This window comes from Squalius cephalus, assembly GCF_949319135.1.
Source record: "Squalius cephalus genome assembly, chromosome: 3".
NCBI lineage: Eukaryota > Metazoa > Chordata > Actinopteri > Cypriniformes > Leuciscidae > Squalius > Squalius cephalus.
Window position 1 is genome coordinate 35,633,146 of NC_137124.1, and position 18,656 is coordinate 35,651,801.

At 38.6% G+C, this 18,656-nt stretch overlaps 2 protein-coding genes across 11 annotated transcripts in view; both read left to right on the forward strand.

Moving 5' to 3' along the window:
- The window catches only part of nhsl2 (NHS-like 2), a 70,263-nt gene extending 62,846 nt beyond the window's left edge, over positions 1–7,417 (forward strand). For all 7 annotated transcript variants that reach the window (XM_079866622.1, XM_079866628.1, XM_079866623.1 and 4 more), the window contains 3 exons: positions 209–2,704; positions 2,819–2,966; positions 4,183–7,417. In XM_079866622.1, coding sequence (XP_079722748.1) covers positions 209–2,704; positions 2,819–2,966; positions 4,183–4,504 — 2,966 coding nt within the window. In that variant the 3' untranslated portion in view covers positions 4,505–7,417. The remainder of the gene's footprint in view (positions 1–208; positions 2,705–2,818; positions 2,967–4,182) is intronic.
- A 5,821-nt stretch (positions 7,418–13,238) lies between these two features.
- arhgap36 (Rho GTPase activating protein 36) overlaps positions 13,239–18,656 on the forward strand; it is a 49,937-nt gene continuing 44,519 nt past the window's right edge. Inside the window, exon 1 of one of the 4 annotated variants that reach the window (XM_079867458.1) lies at positions 13,239–13,688. In XM_079867458.1, coding sequence (XP_079723584.1) covers positions 13,596–13,688 — 93 coding nt within the window. In that variant the 5' untranslated portion in view covers positions 13,239–13,595. The remainder of the gene's footprint in view (positions 13,689–18,656) is intronic. The other 3 variants (XM_079867456.1, XM_079867457.1, XM_079867455.1) reach the window with 3 other exon arrangements.

Consider the following 18,656-nt stretch of genomic DNA (forward strand, 5'->3'; position numbering starts at 1 on the left):
TCTAGAGTAATTTGTAAATCTAAAATCTAATGTTTGTTACAGCCACACAGAAGCTTTGACAAACTGTCACACAGATTGTAATTTATTTTAGCTAACAATGTTCTGATTGAAATGCATCTTTCAGAATCTTTACAAAAATTCTACTTATCTAAGAATGAAGGACTAAATTCTCTTTTTAAACTACTCTTTTAAACTATTTTGTCTTTAGGTGACAGCAAAATTCTTGCTGTTGATCTAATACAAGGTGCCTGCTCCCCTGGATCCTCTCAACCCAGATCTTTAGAGCCCACCACCGAAAACACGGGCCAACAGCATATTCCCCTTCGGAAGACCCAGAGCGACCTGGAGTACAGTGTTCCCCCGTCCCCGAAGACCCCATCATGCATGATGGATCATGCCACTCTGATGTGCCCAAGCCCCTCCTGGAATGGCCCAAAAGGTTCCACTTTCTCTCCTTCCTGGAATGACTCCTACAACTATGCTTTGGTTACGAGCTCTGCTTCTAAGCAGCCAATATCTAAAACTGGAATGTTAACACCTGGAGGTGAAGGAGGTGGTCTAATCTGTCCATCCCAGACCAGTTCAGGCCTCTCCATGAGCTCAGGGTCACACTCCAGTTCTTTCACCTCCATCTCGGAACCATGTGGGCACCGGGTGTACAGTGTGTTCACACAGGGCAGTGGGGTTGCCATAGGGAAACGGAATGACACTGAGGGGGCAGCTTCCACTGCAGTCACGGGAAATACCAAAAGTGAGCAGGAGAAGAGATCAGCCCGATCCAATATATTCAGGTTCCGTGAACGTTCACTTTCAACACCAACAGACTCTGGATCATTTTGCTCAGCAGATAATATATGTTCCCCAGGTGAGGCTGTCCCTGTCGTTCCAGAGGGTGAGAATTATGCCCTGCTATATCAGAGTAATAGCTCGGAGGATAGCACGAGCATTGATAACGTCTCTGTGACCACAGGTTCAGACTTTCTTCCAGATAGTCGACTGAGGTCACGCTCACGCAGTATCTCACTAAAGAAATCTAAGAAAAAGCCACCGCCTCCAGTACGTAGTGTATCCCTGATGAAAAACCTATCAGAGGTTGGAGGAATGGGCTCCTACCACAGTGAAGGGCGCTTCAGGGATGGCAGACCCAAGAGTCTCTTTATCCCTCGAGATCACCATATTCAAGATTCATTCGTGCCTGAGTTCCTGATTGCCAAACCTGAGGACGACACAGATCAAGCCCACAGTAGTTTGGAGACATCTTCTGATATTTCTCAGCCTGCTGACAGGGAAACAGAGCTTGGGTTTTCTCCTCACTGGCCGCTCAATGAGTGGAAGTCCAACAATGATCCCTACCGCTCACTGTCAGGTTCAAGCACAGCCACAGGTACCACAGTGATTGAGTGCATGAAGGTGCGGGGCAGCTCAGAATCCCTGAATTCACCTTCAACCTCACGAGCCACGTCTCCATCCCAGCTCTCAATTGAGGCTGAGACTAAGGTATCCCCCTTTAAGCCCCCATGTCTCATGTCTCCATCCAGTGGCTACTCCAGCCAGTCTGAAACTCCAACCCCAACTATATCAAACACCCTCATCACTGGACCTTCTCCAGTTGGCTGCAAGATGCGGCCAAAGATTCCAGAGCGGAAATCTTCCCTCCCAGCTTCTGCAAAGGATAAATCACGGTCACGTCTTTCATTTGAACTACCTGCAAACTCTCAACTGGATTTGTCCTCTGTCAAACCCAAGCCTAAAGCCAGCCGACGCCATTCTGACACATCTACAGCCAACAAACCAGGTAAACTGAGCCCCAGTCAGTCTTCTCTGCCTATGGTGACCACAACAGACTTGCGAAACATCCGCCTTCGTTCAGTAAGCCGCTCAGAACTTGAGGACAGTCCTGATGGCTCTTCTGACATTATAGAGGAAGAGCAAATTCGAGATCTCAGCCCTCCTATCACCCCCTCTAACACAAAACAGTCAAAGCCGCCAGTTGCAATGAAGCCGCCTCTACCTAAACGACCAATGAATTTGATGCTTAAATCTCCCTCATCCTCCCCTCTGGCACCCGAATCTCCTCCATCTTCCCCTGTTGACCGACCCATGCCTGTGGGTAACATCTATATGGTTGTAAGAAAGCCCAAACCTAAACGACCAGCTCAGTCATCACTCAGCACATCTGCAGTAGCCCCTCAAGAGCCACTCCGCAGCTATGTACCTCCTCTCCCCGAGTTTGACCTGGAGCATGGGATTCCCATTGAGGAAGATCTTCCATCCCCAAGTAGCCCAGAGAGAGAGGACAAAAGTAAGACCCTTCCAAGTAGAATGACAATATCCTGTTTAGCAGAATTAGACAAAAGAAAGCCTAAGGTACCTCCTCCAGTGCCCAAAAAACCCAATGTCCTTCTTCTGCCCTCACCAAGCAGCCAGACCAATGGCGGGGCAGAGAGGCAAACTCTACTTTCCAATAGCATCTCCCAGTCACCTACAAGTCCATCAGCATCTGAGATTGAGGGAGATTTGCTTAAAGATGAAGATCAAGATGATCCTGCAAAGCTAATTTTACATGGAAACCATACATATTCTGAAAGTTATGAGACTTTTGAAAATCAGGAGAATGATGTGGTAGTTGAAGAGAATAGTTCAAAAGATTCAGGTTTTCAACAAATTACGGAAAGAGAGACACCTCCAGCATTGACAGTAAAAGGTTAAACACTTCTTACATTTTCAGTTAAGATGTTAATTTAAACACATACTGTTTTATTTAGATATAGCCAATTTATGGTTTAATTTGTGTTCTTTTAAAAATGCTGCTCCACAGAAACTTATGCAGAAACAGAAATATTGGAAGAGAACAACTCTGCAGTTGACAAGACCGAACTACACATTACTGAGGAAACAGACGACGATGTATCTGGCCACACACCCACAACTCATACCACTGAGGACCTCTTCACCATCATTCACAGGTACAGAATTTGTTTAACATTCACACTGATTCATTTAACTATTTCTGTCTGACCAAAGTTACTCACAGTTTTGTGTAATCTGGCATAATGAACATACATGTGGATATGGTCTATTACCTGATGTCAGGAGCTATGTCTTCTAGTGCAGTGGTCACAACTTAATTTTCCCTGTCCGACTGAAATAAAATTAATTTATTCATCAATGTCACATGTGAATTGATATCTGCAGATTATCTTTGTTATACATTTAAAAATTCCTGATCATTACATAAAAGTCATCTTGTGAAACCATCTAATTTAAATCGTCTTCGTCAATTAAAGATTTATTAGAACTATTCACAATTTATTTATTTTTTTTACTTTTTACAGTTTATATACTGGATGTGTTTTGGAGAGACTGTTTTGACTATTTAGGGTTTATCGTTTCTTTCTTCTACAAAGTACTATTTCTGCCCATGTGGAAATAATTAATAAGTATAATATTTATAATGATATAACTATGTTTTGCTGGAAACAATTTTTTCCAAGACATATTTCTGTGGGTATTTGACTATTTAGGCTCAAACTCGAAGCCCAAAGCATACTTTACTTTTTTGTGTTTTGCTTCGTCTCAAGGTACACACACAGAACACAGCCTATATCTAAGTGTTTGAGTACTCAATTGATTTCTCTTTCGTGGCTTAATAGACTGCATTTTACGACAATACATTACTGACAGCTATACTGATTTGGATGTTAAGTTTGACCTTTTTGGGAAGGACGAAAGTGCACAGCTATACATGAAAGGGGTGCATAATTTATATTTATATTTATATTAAACAATTTTTATTATATCCAAAATTGAAATCTGAAATACAATTTGATTAATCACCCAGCCAATTTTGATACCATCGTAAACCCTGTGAATTCATTATAATCAAATATATCAAATACTGTATCACTGGGATACACAGCATATGTCAGTGTAAACCAGGGTTCCTCAAATCTGGCCCTGGATGGCCACTACCTGGCAGAGATTTGTTCAAGCCCTGATCAAACTCGCCTACCTATAATTTTTAGTAACTCAGAAGACCTTGATTGGTTTGATTGAGCTTGCTCATGAGTCTTTGATTAGGGTTGAAGATAAGCTCTGCGGGGCAGTGGCGCTCCAGTGCCAGATTTGAGGAACCCTGGTGTAAACTTTTACAAAACATTTGTATTGTTCTGGCTTTCCTAGGTCAAAGAGGAAAGTTCTAGGTCGCAAGGAACCAACAGATTCTTTTGGAAGTAGGCAGTGTCTGGTCTCACCCGTGAAAAGCAGTAGCACAGACCTCCGAACTCTGGGCCTCGGGACCACTCCTAGGTCAAGCTCACGAAATGAAAACTTTATGGCTCTTCTCCAGAAGAGGAGCAGCAAAGCCAGCAGCGGGACCCGAGTTTCTGCCATGGAGTTGCTGAAGAGCACAAACCCCTTGGCACGACGAGTCACTGAGTTCTCTCAGTCACAACCAGATGGGAGCGTGACAAACACATCAAAACCAGCTCAGCAGGACCAGTGATTCCACTTGTCGAGAACCACATGCTGGCTATCAATATGGCTGGTTTTCCCAATGCTCCACTGCCCATCTAAACGGTTTAATTTACAAAGACCTCATGCTGAAGGAAAGTAAGTGGGTTTGAGTTGTTGCTTTCAGACAAGGGGATCACACTGATGATGTAAGATTGTTGAGGAGTATAGTCAGTATTAAAGGAAACTGAACCCACCACTGATACAAAATTCTGGCGTAGAAATCTGCTATTTTGGAAATACGAATGAAACTCTTGAATGGAAACTGCATCAAGAAATATTTTCAAGACTGTTCACTATTTTAGGAGCCCAGCCTATATTTGAGGCCAAAGCCTGCTCTGCCCATTTCAGTGGTGGACTAGAAAGTGTCTTAGTAGGATAATTGTGTTTTAAAAGACTGCACAAACTCGCACAGAGAGAGGAGTGTATGACATGAGTCGGAAACATTCCACAGAGGTTGTAAGCAAGGTCTGGTACCCCTAAAAAATGAAGCACTTTCACCAGTACAGGAACTAGTTTACATGACAAAAAGCTATATTTGTTATTTTCCCTTGTTTCTTTTTCGGTGTTATTTTTTCAAAAGATATGAAAGGCCATATAAATGTCTTCTTGAGTTTATTTAATCTGTACAAAACTATGTATACGACATATAAATATATATATATATATATACGAAAATGTAACTGCTTGATCAAAGACGCAAGGGACACAAAACTGTCCATATCTGTGACAATTCTTGGGAAACTGCCTATTATTTTATAAGCTCACAGCACACAATGGATTGAAGTGGTCAAATTGAACCATCATCATGCAATACACATGAACACACATCTAACGATCTTCCCACACTACCAGAAGTGTAAACAGACAGCATATAGCTATGATTGTGCCCAACATACAACAAATCAAAATTGACATAGACAAAACATACCTTAGAAAAGAACATTTGTGGACGGTACAGAATGAGGGAATAACACAGGAAGTGGGAGACAAAGGAGAGGACGATGGGCTACAGAAGAGGGGCAAGTAAGCGTTACCACAGAGTCATTGGTTTGGTGCTGGCCGTACATTGTGTCAAATCTCTCAGGGGTTTCTTTGCAACTCAAACCCATCATGGCTACTGGTCAAAGTGTATTATCTCTTCACAGATATTTTACTCATCAACACACAAAGTATCAGGGACGAGATTTGCCAAGGCCTATGACGGTGAAAGATGACAGGATTCATACAGCTCTCATTCTTGCCCCCACATTTTGTTCCCCCCAGAAAATTAGACAGCTCTAAATACCACAATTCCAGATCATCTTACAAGACAGAATCATTCAAACCCAAGTATAAAGCTTCTCACTTTATGTCCATTTCAGACTATGCATCAAAGCTGAATCAAACCTGCCCTTCTGTCTGCACTGGCAGTAAACGCCTGTGAATGTTAAGAAAGGGTGTGGCAGAGCTCAACACTTTATGTTTAGATTCAATTTTTGACCAAAAAGAACATAGTAGAAAATACTTTTTTAATGGTTGCCCTCCGTGCAACTGCAAGACCGGATTGTAGATCGATGTTTGAATGCACAAAAACTTTGCAGACTTTGATCACTTGTGGTAATTTACTCAAGAACTTGAGTAGGTCATCTGTGGTAACTGACCACCATCCTACTTTAAGGGAGACTACTGCAGACCGGGGATCTACAACAGGCAGCGGCAGAGACTGAAACTTCAGAGACTGCTTCTTCTTACCATTCCGAATGAAGCTCCCCTTCCTCATGTGACTGTTCTTCTGGCTCCCAATCAGACAATGGACAGAAACCTGGTGCTATTGAGCCAGAGCGCCCTCAGCAGTCCAGGAGAGGAAATGCTTGGCAAAAATCTGTTCTAACTCTTGATATTCATCTTCTCAGACTAGTCGTTCAGGTATTCCGACAATATGAAAAGCATAACGTGAAAAAAGAGACAGAATACCACCACATTAAAATAGTGTGTGACTCTTGTTTTAAATATTTAGTGAATGAAAAAAAAGTCAGACAACCAGTGTTTATTTGCCTTGTACTCTGGCGTGAAGCCTCTGTGTTTTTAAATGCCTTGGTATTGCACTTCCGTAGAGGTATGCAGAGTTTCTTTTACTCTTTTTAGGATTTACTACTATGATATTTATCACTACTCTTGTGTACTCTGTGCTTAACCCTATCAATGTCAACAGTACTCTCACAGGTACATGCAGAGGAACAGTGGAAGAAGAAGAGGCAAAACAAAATAGAGAAATGTACCTTAGTGGACTGTTAGAAGCCCTGTGCATCAGTAATGTAAATCCCACGGAGGGGAGACAAGTATCCATTGGAGAGACATACTTTTATTATAATCACATTAGTAGCGTTTGACAAACTGACATGAAAAAGTGACAAATTTCTCTCTAGAGTTTCACTGACTTCACTCAAGCCATTTTCTGCTCATCTCCTTTTTCCTCGCATAACCGATAGGGGTTCATTCTGAATCACATTTTGGCATACAGAGTGAAATGTGCCAACTAAGGGAGAAAAAAAGGGAGTCCTGAACAAGTTTTTTAACAACCATGTCAAGTGAAACCAACTACTTTTAATCAATTCTTGTCATCGCAAGTTGACAACTCCCCGCATCACACATTGCCAGATTGAATGGGAAAAGCTTTAAAAATTTCAGATTGCCCTTGTTCTTTGGGAAGAGAGAAAAAAAAAGACAGGATGGGAAGGTTCCTCAATGAAAATTATATTTTTGTTATTTTTTTCCTTGGAAAGACATTTTAAAATTTGCATATTATAGACCTCACCCTCCAGCAGAAATGAAGGTTGCTGTGGGATCTCTAATCAGCTGCAGTATGTCTTGCCTATGTGGTAAAAGGTATATCATTAAAATAAATTATTTTTCTTGCATAACAGTCCTTAGCAGTTGTGGAGTTCTTTTTCTATTTATTTACACACATATACGACTTACACACATTCGTTTTTTTGTTTTGTTTTTTGTTTTTAAATCCATAACTGATTTTCAGTTTATTTTCAGTAATTTTCCATACGATTTGAGGTCTTGGATCAGAGTTCCCTTCCAAACTGAGAAGCACACAAAACATTCTATTAGTAATTCTACAACAAACTTATGTAATGACGTCCATTATGTGAAACCTGAGCAATATTGCCCCCTTGTGGGTTTATTTTTACTCTCCGTTTCTTCTGCTTTATCAAACTTCTTAGCGCTCACCTCAATAACAGCCACTACCACCGCGGTACTTTCATAAACACCTGTTTTTCTCTGTGCACTGGAAAATGATTCTGATCCATTAACCTATCGTGTGGCAACAACAAAGGTCATTGAGGTATTTTGATCTAACTGTAACATCATTTTTTTTTATTTTTTTTTTTATGTTGAGTAGGCTAACACAGTCGTTCAAATTTTAGGGGTCAGTAAGATTTATGCTAGATGGTTTCATTTATTGGATCACAAATACAGTTAAAACAGTAATATTGTGAAATATTATATAATGGAATCATTATGTATATAATTAATTTATTCCTGTGATTTTCATTTTCAGCATCATTACTCCAGTCTTCAGTCTCCCTTCAGAAATCATTCTAATATGCTGATTTGATACTCAAGACATTTTTATTTATATATTAGTATATTATATTATAATATATTATATTATATAATAATATAATATTATTAGTATCAATGTTGACAACAGTTGTGCTGCTTACAGGTAGGGTAGGACATTTATTTCACTTTTTGTTATTCTGGTTGAAACTGTTCTAAAAAAAAAAAAAAAATACATATGTTGTCTGTGGAAGTCTCGGTACCAAAAATGTTTTGTCCAATCATTGCATTCGGTCCGACTACCTGTCAACATATGTATTTTCATACCTGACATCACACGTCATCAGCGCGGTCCATTAGGCTATGCAGAGAGTTGTAGACACTCACAGAGCGCTGTAAACAAACAGCAGCTCAACCTTTTACAGTTCCTCTTGAACCATAACAACAAGCTTATGCTACATTCATGCCATGTCGTAACCGTAATTTAGAGACAGGAACCCTTGACGTTCCCCTCGGAGCTGTTCACGTCCTCGGAATCGGATTTATGCGTTTCTTTGGCAACACTATCAACGCTGAAATAAATCTGCAGCAGTCAGATGGTACAAGTAAGAGCTCTGTAAGGTATTTAAGTTCATTATTATTCTAATATTATGTGCTTGAGACAAGAAGTAATATAACGTTTTGCTGAGTCTGCTCTTCCTGTGCGTGACGCGTTTTGGAGGAGACGTGGCTTTGGAGACGCTCTGAAGGGAGGGTGGGATCTTGTGCTTTCAATGCTAGCTTGCTAGAGGGTTTTCACTACACGTCATCAATCTGGGCTGCGTTTCCCAAAAGCATCGTAAGCCTAAGTTGATCGTAAAAACGATCGTACGACTGATCTTAATATTACGGTCTGTTTCCCAAAAGCATCGTAGCTTAAGTAGCACTTGAAAATCTTCGTAGATCTACGAGTGCTCTGGAGTAATCGTACATCCTCAAGTTCATCATAAGAAGACAGATTTATGAGGACACCTGCAGGACAACCGGCAGATTACACCTTTAACTTTATTCAAATGTATGTGATTATAATATAAGGTTTTGATTGTACTTTATTGTACACTTTATTACTCTTTTTTGTTGTTGGTTAAATTAATGTATAAATTAAATAATTAAAAAGGTCAGAAAACAAAACAAAAAAATTGAAATAATTTAATTTAATAATTTTAATCAAAATTTAATGAATGAACAAAAAATAAATAAAACAAATCCTTTAAATCTGTTAAAAATGACATCTTTTTTTTTTTTTTTACGTTTTTTTTTTTCAGCCATTTTGTCAGTGCCTCCACCTGTAGGTGCTTTATATAGACTTGTCTTGATTGCTAATCCATAACAGATGACAATTATTAGGTTAAACGTTCAGAATACGATTCCATAAGGTTATGTTTCAGAACTTCACGAATGGACAGCGACTCTTAAGTAGCACGTAGAGCCAGGGGCGCGGGAAGAGTTTTTAGGTTGGGGGTGCTGATTTTTTTTTGGGGGGGGGGGGGGGGGGGGGGTGGTAGGGGCGTCACCACTTTTGAATAAGAAACAATATCAAGACTATAAAACTCGTCAAATCTCCGCGAATCACAACAAGCGTATCAGTGAGAACGCTTGTTCAAATAGCGCTCACTCAAACCTGACTGCACATCACATTTTTTACTTTATTGATTCTGCTTTTATTCGTAACGCAATGGACCGGTCAACGAACGCGACATAAATTAATCCTTAAAGAATGGGACTTTATGTTTTGTTCATTTGCACAAAAATAATAAATAACTTACCGTAGCCTATTTTATAAGTCGCTCCAGAGTCGCATAATGCATAATAAGTCAAAAAATGCGTCACGAGGAAGAAAAAACATATAGGCCAATAGCTTAAGTCGCACTGGACGAAGTCGCATTTTTTTAGAAATTTATTTCACACACACACAAAAAAAAAACATGTTACAGACAGTTCTCCGTTACGGACGTGAGCGCTCTAAAGCGGCACTAAACGAATGTTTTAAAACTTTCACAGAGACCTCAAACTGAAAGCACAAAGCCTGTCTTTAAATTTAATTTCGTTTTGTATTAATTGTATCTTAATTTTAATCGATGTTTCATCAAAAAAATTGTCTGGGTTTAATAAATAAGAAGGCTATTAGAAAATAGATAATCAGGACACGGAGGCGCTGGCGAACCTGGAGCTCGTCTCATAAATGAACCGAAACTCAGCGTAGGGCTATAAGGTAGCCTATGCCTCACAGACCTGAGACATAGGCTATAGATAGCTTGAAATATCTACTTTAAAGCAGAACAATTCAAAACGAAAGAAAACAGACTGCGCTGCTTATGTAGGCCTAATTCGTATGAAATGTGCATTTCTCTCTGGTGCTGCGAAGATCGCGATTCGACAACTTCATCTTATAGCCGACACTGACAAAAAATGTTTTATTAGTAAACAATTAAAGTGTATCCTGCTATATTTTACATATTTGCCTGCTCCTTTCAAAACACTAACAGTGGGGTTTTTGACTTTTTTTTTTTTTTTGCAGCTGCGGACAAATTCTTTCGACACACACACAATAGCCTACACTCTGCGCTTATGTTTTAAAAACATAATTTAACATATATAACAATTTTTAAATAGCCCACTTAAAGTGTTTATTACAAGTAAATGACTAAATGCTAAAAATTTATAAATTTTAATGAACTAACATGCGTTGCATTTACAATTCTGTGAAAACAGGGGGTGCTGCAGCACCCCCAGCACCCCCACTTCCCGCGTCCCTGCGTAGAGCACGTTCTCGCGCGTTCATGTTAAGTTCATTTTTGGGAAACGCTCGTGGAATTGCTGCGAGCGTTCGTAATCTTGCACGTAGAAAGCGCTCTTAAGAGCTAAGATACATCGTTATCGGGAAACCCGGTGACACCGGCCCTGGAAGTCGCCATTTTGGAGGTACTGAACGTAAACAATGCCACTGAACTGGGCCTGGTTTCCCGATAACGATGTATCTTAGCTCTTAAGAGCGCTTTCTACGTGCAAGATTACGAACGCTCGCAGCAATTCCACGAGCGTTTCCCAAAAATTAACTTAACATGAACGCGCGAGAACGCGCTCTACGTGCTACTTAAGAGTCGCTGTCCATTCGTGAAGTTCTGAAACATAACCTTATATGGAATCGTATTCTGAACGTTTAACCTAATAATTGTCATCTGTTGTGGATTAGCAATCAAGACAAGTATATATAAAGCACCTACAGGCGGAGGCACTGACAAAATGGCTGAAAAAAAAAAAAAACGTAAAAAAAAAGATGTAATTTTTAACAGATTTAAAGGATTTGTTTTATTTATTTTTTGTTCATTCGTTTCATTTTGATTAAAATTATTAAATTAAATTATTTCAATTTTTTGATTATTTTTAATCAAATATAATTAATTATAATTTTTAATTATTTAATTTATACATTAATTTAACCAACAACAAAAAAGAGTAATAAAGTGTACAATAAAGTACAATCAAAACCTTATATTATAATCACATTGCATTTGAATAAAGCTAAAGGTGTAATCTGCCGGTTGTCCTGCAGGTGTCCTCATAAATCTGTCTTCTTACGATGCACTTGGGGATGTACGATTACTCCAGAGCACTCGTAGATCTACGAAGATTTTCAAGTGCTACTTAAGCTACGATGCTTTTGGGAAACAGACCGTAATATTAAGATCAGTCGTACGATCGTTTTTACGATCAACTTAGGCTTACGATGCTTTTGGGAAACGCAGCCCTGAACGGACTCGCAAATTTGGCTGATTATTGCTGCTGAAAAATGGTCGTGTTTTGGTCTGTACTAATCGGTCGCACCGGGAAAAAACATTTTGAGTTCTATAGGCTGCCGAAAGTTAAATAGAAGAGTGCAAAAAACTGATGAAAGATGGCGTTTGTGGTTGAGAGAGGCACAGCATCAGCCACATGTGTACACGAAGTGTTGACTATGGCTAAAATGTTGACGTAAAGTAGTTCACTTTAACGTAAAGCCGGTTTCAAAATACATTTAAAAAAATTATAATTTTCTGCTCGTCCGGCACTTTGAAACAACACAGCCTTGTTTCGGCAGCAACTTTCAGCATGTTCCCTATAACAATATCTGATGTTTACATTTTACGTGGCGTGAGAAAGTCACATAAACCACGCAAAATCCGATCAGACTGAAGTGGATTTCCTGATATGTGATTTGAATAGGATTTCAAACCACATAGGCTATGGATGTAGCTTGAAACTGATTTCATGTGCTTTGTTTGGACTGAAAATCTGAACGTAGCCAATGTCGGGATAAGAAATAGAAGGAAGAATTGCAGTAAGGACCAGAGAAGCTAGCTCGTTCGGATCTTTACCACATATTAACTTAAGTTTGTCAATTTCGCGCTCTTTCCTGCTTACTAAGTCCTTCTCTATATGATTTCGCAGCTTCCATGTTTTTTTCCCATGGTTTAGACATCATAAATTAGTGTAACAATGTGTTCAGTAGTACATAAATAAACAGTGCAATCCATGCCGTTGTTTACATCCGAGTACATCCAATATGGCCGTATATCGTAATAACTGCTATTTATTCAAATGATATGTCTTTAAGAAAGCGTTATTTTTACAATGAGGTAGCTTTTTATATTGTATTGCATATGGCTGGTCTGTACAGAGTACAAAAAGTTATTTGTAGGCCATTTATGAGCATGCATGAAGTGTCTTCACCGAGGACTTTGAGCATGCCTTTTGCAACTTATTTGACAGTGCAGTAATATAATTTTTTGTAAATGTGATATAAACTATTACAGGGGCCATAAAATGTTAAAGAGATCAATGTCATTAAGGCAAATTTTGTAAAAAGATTTTTCTTTCTTTGTTTGACACAAGATGACACTCACCATCAACTATTAAAAAATGTGATCATCAAGTAAGTCATATTACTTATTCTAGTATTTCAATCAAATCTAATAGGTCATGGAGCAAAGTTCAGCTCTCTGCAATTACTACTGAGATAAAAGCTGGACCAACTTGAACCTTCAGACCTTTTTATGGCATGCACAGTTAAGGAGGTTGTAATGGGAGGATAAGTGAGACCTGATCCAGCCACCGGCACAGCCCATGCTAATGCATTCCCAGTGCTTCCTGGTGCTGCATCAGAGACAAGGCTGAGAGCTTGTCAAACTCTGAGCAGCCAGTGGCACATTTCCTGTTGTTGACAGGCGAGGAGAACAGCAGAGGCTGCGCTGAGCTGCGTGCAGGGACTCGCATTTTATCAGCCGGAGTGCACACAGACACTCTTTCACAGGAAGAGCTGCTATCACTTCTCAGATACACAGACGCAGAGGAAGCACTGACACTGAACCTCTTACCAACGGCCCAGAAACAGGAGCTGCTCCACAGGTGGACTGACTCCCTCCATCAAGAGTCTGACTGAAGAAAACAAGTGGGAACTGCTTTGTTATTTACTGCGTTTTCACCTGATCTGAGTGTATCCAGGAGGTGTTATGGTTTTGTTCTACATGGGATCGGATAAAACCTCATCTATAGTCATGCAGCCTGAGGACCCTGTTCGCCAGGACATGCAGTTCTACTATGTGGTGAGTGGGGGAATTACCTACAGTCGTATGCAGATGTGTACTAACGCAGCGTCAAACTATATGATAAAAAGTGTAAACCAAAGGTACTTTGATGCTGTCAGTGCACAGTATTTATATTTTCCTGCAAAGACTCATTATCAATAACACAAGCCATGTGCCTAGTTGTAAGCAACCAACCTGTACATAATGGTTGTTCCACTGAAATATGAATATCTCTGGCTGTAAATGACTGTAAATATGAATTATTTACAGCATCCGCATAAACCAATATTAATATAAGCCTATTTAGGGTCAGCAGTATTGGTAAACATGCTATTAAGCAGGTTGTCTGTATATTTCTGCACTTTGATCCATGGGTTGATCTCCAGGAACAATTTAAAAAAGGATATAAAACTAATATCTACAGTTTGTTGTACTTACAAGTTTGAACTAAAAAATGTTTTTTTTTTTTAAGTAAAAGCAATAATTTCAGTATGTAATTATATGTTTGTAAATAAAGTAGCCCTTACGCATTATAGTTTGGCTGCTAATGATAATTGTGGCTGGCGATGCAAAGATGGCAGGTTCAGCTCTGGATGTCCTGCATGTGGACCGAAGAGTTGAAAATCCTGGCACTGTTGTGCTGGACATTTAACCCCAAATTGCTCCACAAGGACCGTCCTGGCAATTCTTGCAAGTTTCTGCTAAATGACCTATAATGAAGTTTAAGATCAATTCAGAATGAAGGCTTTGTTTCTAACGGTTGATTTAATAGGTTCGTCACTTGTTGGGTCAAGCCAATCTGAACAGCGTAAATTTAATTAAACTCATTGGGACATCACATGAGCTAATGAGCCAACATAGAGTACACACTTACCGAAATCTCAGGATCTGCGTCAGCTGATCCCATCATTTAGTTGCTCTTGGTGGCAAAAGATTAGGAAGTTGCTTCAAAACAGTGCGCAGTGGAAAAGTACAAAGATTTGATGGATTGGCCAACATCTTGGACAGTGTGCAATATAATGAAGACCATATGCTGTGAGTGTGAGTGTGGGGGGAAGGGGTTCCCTTCTATTTCATCCTGTCAGCTGTCTACTGATAGCCATCGGCGTACTTTAGAAATAGGACAGGTGCAAAACCAGCATTACTGTAAACATCTGCGCTAATTTATGCCCCGTGTCTAACAGCATTTCTCATGACATACTTAAGTTGTTCTACCAAAAACAAATAACATTATGGCGTTGCATTGTGAAGAGCTTTTATTATGCTTTCACTAGCAAAGGTAAAACATGCAAGGGTCTATTCTCATGGGAGACAAAACAGGGCCACCAGCTTTCACATACTTAAGAGCTTCTGGATAATGATTAGAGTCATTCTCTGGTGCTGCACATTCCTGCAGTGTTAGTCAAGGTAAACAGATCCATGTCTAATGTCAGTGCTTGATCAATGAGTGGCTTCTCATCTTTACATAATACTTTATAGATGTGTCAATATAATTATTGCATACGGCCAAACATACTTAAAATCGGGGTATGGTAATGCTGGAAAACTCAGACTGTGTGAGGGGAAAAAAACGTAGAATATTTGCTAGAACATTGGAAAAATCTGCATTGGAGTGTTGGAAGGATTGGAGCCAGGCAGAAGAGGATTAGACTGTCTCTCTGTGTCTAGATTTACAGTTCGAACCAATAAAAGTAGCAAAAATGAAATAAAAATACAAAACGGCACACAAGCTCTTGCTTTAACCAGCCAAACTCTACATGGGTTAGATTAGGAGGTTTAGTTTCACAGATACAAGAGGGGTCCCTTGATCAAAGATGATTTCTAAACTCTTTGTGTCTTAATGCAAGGGTTCCCCAAACTAGGATCCATCTAGAGAGGTGTAGTTTTTCTTAAATATCTCTTAAATTTCCACAAACTTTATCTTTATGATTTGATGAAATTTGTGGGGTAAAATGCAGTTGTTCTCTTATCTTATCCTTGTCATATTTATTAGATTGGGTATGCCTGCTTATCAATTTCATGTCATTATCATAAGGCTTATGGTAAGCTAAAAATAAGGATAAACAAACAAAGATACAAGTGTAAGGTATACAGACAAAGAAAGAATATGCCTATATCTTTTCTTCCTTGGTACACTGTAAACCCTAACGCTCAGAATAATTAATTGGTTTGAGTAGGACAAACTTAAATTAAACTAATTAGTTCAGTCAAATTAACTTTTATGAGTATTTAGCACTTTCTTTTCCTTTCAAGTTCACATTTAAGTAAACTGAACTGTTTCATTGTTTTGAGTTTTATGAAATTATTTATTTTAATTTAGACAAACTTAAGTTTAACTGAAACGGATGTCTATTTCCCAGCATGCTTTGTCGATGGCACTCGAAAGGGAGAGTAAATGCTAAAATTAAGTGTAATATAATGGTTTTTTTTGTGTAAGATTAATGTTAAATGTGAGATTTGGTAGTGATTAATGTTGTTATGCTAATTTAGAAGAATTTCTGTTAATGTTGGCTTGATAGTTACCATCATGGTGACAAGTGGTGCATGCAGCTTGATTTGAGAGCAAATAATCATTTTATATTGTTGCGCTCATACAGCAAGTGCTTCGGTATAACATACTATTGCTAATATGTTAGCAAATTAATATGTTAGCATTTTAGCTTTTAAAAGCTAACTAAGTTTATACTAATAAAAGTGTTCACATTGAGATTACATGAAAGTTTTAAGTTAATTGTATGAATTAATGTACTCATACATTTTAATTGTTCTTAACTTGAACTGTTTAAGTGCAAAATAAAAATCTGCTAGTTCTGCTTACTTAAACTTTGATTGCAATTGATTTCCTTAAATGTTTTGAGTTCTGCCAACTTATTCGGGTTTACAGTGTACTTCATAGATTTGAGTTATATTAATTGAATGGACTTAGTACTATTAACTTTATTTACCCAAGTTATCTCAACAATAAGTTATTGAGTTACTTGTACACAAATCAAATATTTTTTTATGCTTAAATTGTTTGAGTTAATAAACTTAAATGATTTAAGGCAATCGGGTTCCTCAAACGGTTTGAGTTGAACTAACTCATCAGGTTTTACAGTGTAGCACAGCATGTGCCGATGCATTGCAATGTAATATAATGATGCCCTGAAATGGAACTTGCCGTTCAGTAAGTGACTCATGATTCAGTGGCCACTCTGATGGAATCAGTGATTTTGTTCAGTGAAGGGTTCATCACACTGATTAAACTGAGAGGGTATAGCCAAATTCCAATAGCCATTTTGCTCCCTTGAAGGGCACCCCTGCTGAAAAATCCAGCATTGCTGATCACCAGCACAAGGCATGTTTTGCACGCTGGGACCATCATTTGATGCTGGTTGCTGGTTTGCTGGGTTTTTGTTTTGCGATGCACACAAGCTCTTTTTAATTGATTTTAACTGATTTGTGTACAGATCATTTGAAACAGGAGACAATTCATTTGATGCTTTGAAATGTTTTATCAGTTTACCGGTGACTGATTAATAATGTAATCATAACTAAAACAATTTTCAGCAGAGGGAGCAAAAGAAATCGCAAAGTTATAATATAATTCAATAAATCATATGTTTTAACCATATGGTTTTTCCTTTACATCATTAATGTGTTAAATATAGAAATATGCAAGCAAAAACATTGCTTGTCCCCAAAAAACAACTTGCACACAGACAGCTGGCCTACTTACACTCAACCTTGCACGACCATGCTGGTGAACCAGCTCTACCAGCTCTGTTTTGCTTGAGAACAGCATGCTGGTTCATAGCAAGACCAGCACTAACCAGCATAAACCAGCCTGGACCAGCATGGAATTCATCAAGCATCTGAACTCCTTCACAAAATTAGCAAAAGCTATGGTCAAAAGATTCATTTTACCATTTATTTTCAGATCCAAATTTAAGTAGAATGATTGTGTGTGATATTTTATGGTAAGAAATAAAGTAAATGACTAAATGTGTTTCAAAAAGTCACATTATAAGACACAATTGCCCTGCTCTCTCCACAGTTCCCACTTCAAGGGCTTGGTCCTTCGAAATAAGTATAGGGATGCTCACTTGGGATTGAAATTCGCTTTCAGTTTTTAAACGATTCATCAAAAGTATCTGCTCATAAGAGTATTTGTTCAATCAGACTGCACAGTTCATGTTGTAGTTTGTTTTTACGTGTAGCCAGTGAAAATTTGCAGCCGCATTTCAGTAAACACTGCTGTGAGCGCGTCGTGGCAAAAATATACAAATACAAGTTATGCTTTTCATATTTTATACTATGTACTTATTATAGTAATTGCAATAACTGGATAATAACTAGGTACTAACCCTGAACCTACCCCTAAACCTAATCTTAACCCATGTAGTTACCTTATATTACCCAGTACTTGTACACTGTAAGTACACGTAAGTGCACGTACTGGAAAATAAAGTGCAACCAAAATTTGTATATTTCTTTCTTGGCATGGACTCATCAATTCTCACACTTTGTATGACTCACTATTCCCAACTCAATAACCCACAGCTTGAAAATGGCTATTTTGAAGTCAGCATGAAATGTTATTGAACCTATTATGAATGATTCATCCATGCATAGGCTATGTTTCTTTTTTAATTTATAAAAACTATTTTTTTAATTCTTAATTCAATATCGACTTCCCTCTGGCGATGCATTCCAGATTTTTCCAGTTATTTAGTACAATTGACAGCAAGCTCACATCCAATCAACAACTGATTGTTAAAACCAAGTCCCGCCCTACATTTATTTTTCTTTTGATAATGTGCTTCACGATATGGAGGAAAATATCTGTCTCTGCTTCCATTACATCACTACTTTAAAGTACACGGCTGTACTTCAAAGCTTGTCACCAACTTCTGCGGTGAGCTATCACATGACTCGAAGCATTTCCAGTTGAAAGGTTTTTATCATATGATTGATGAACATAAAAGAACAAAGGAGGTTTGACGT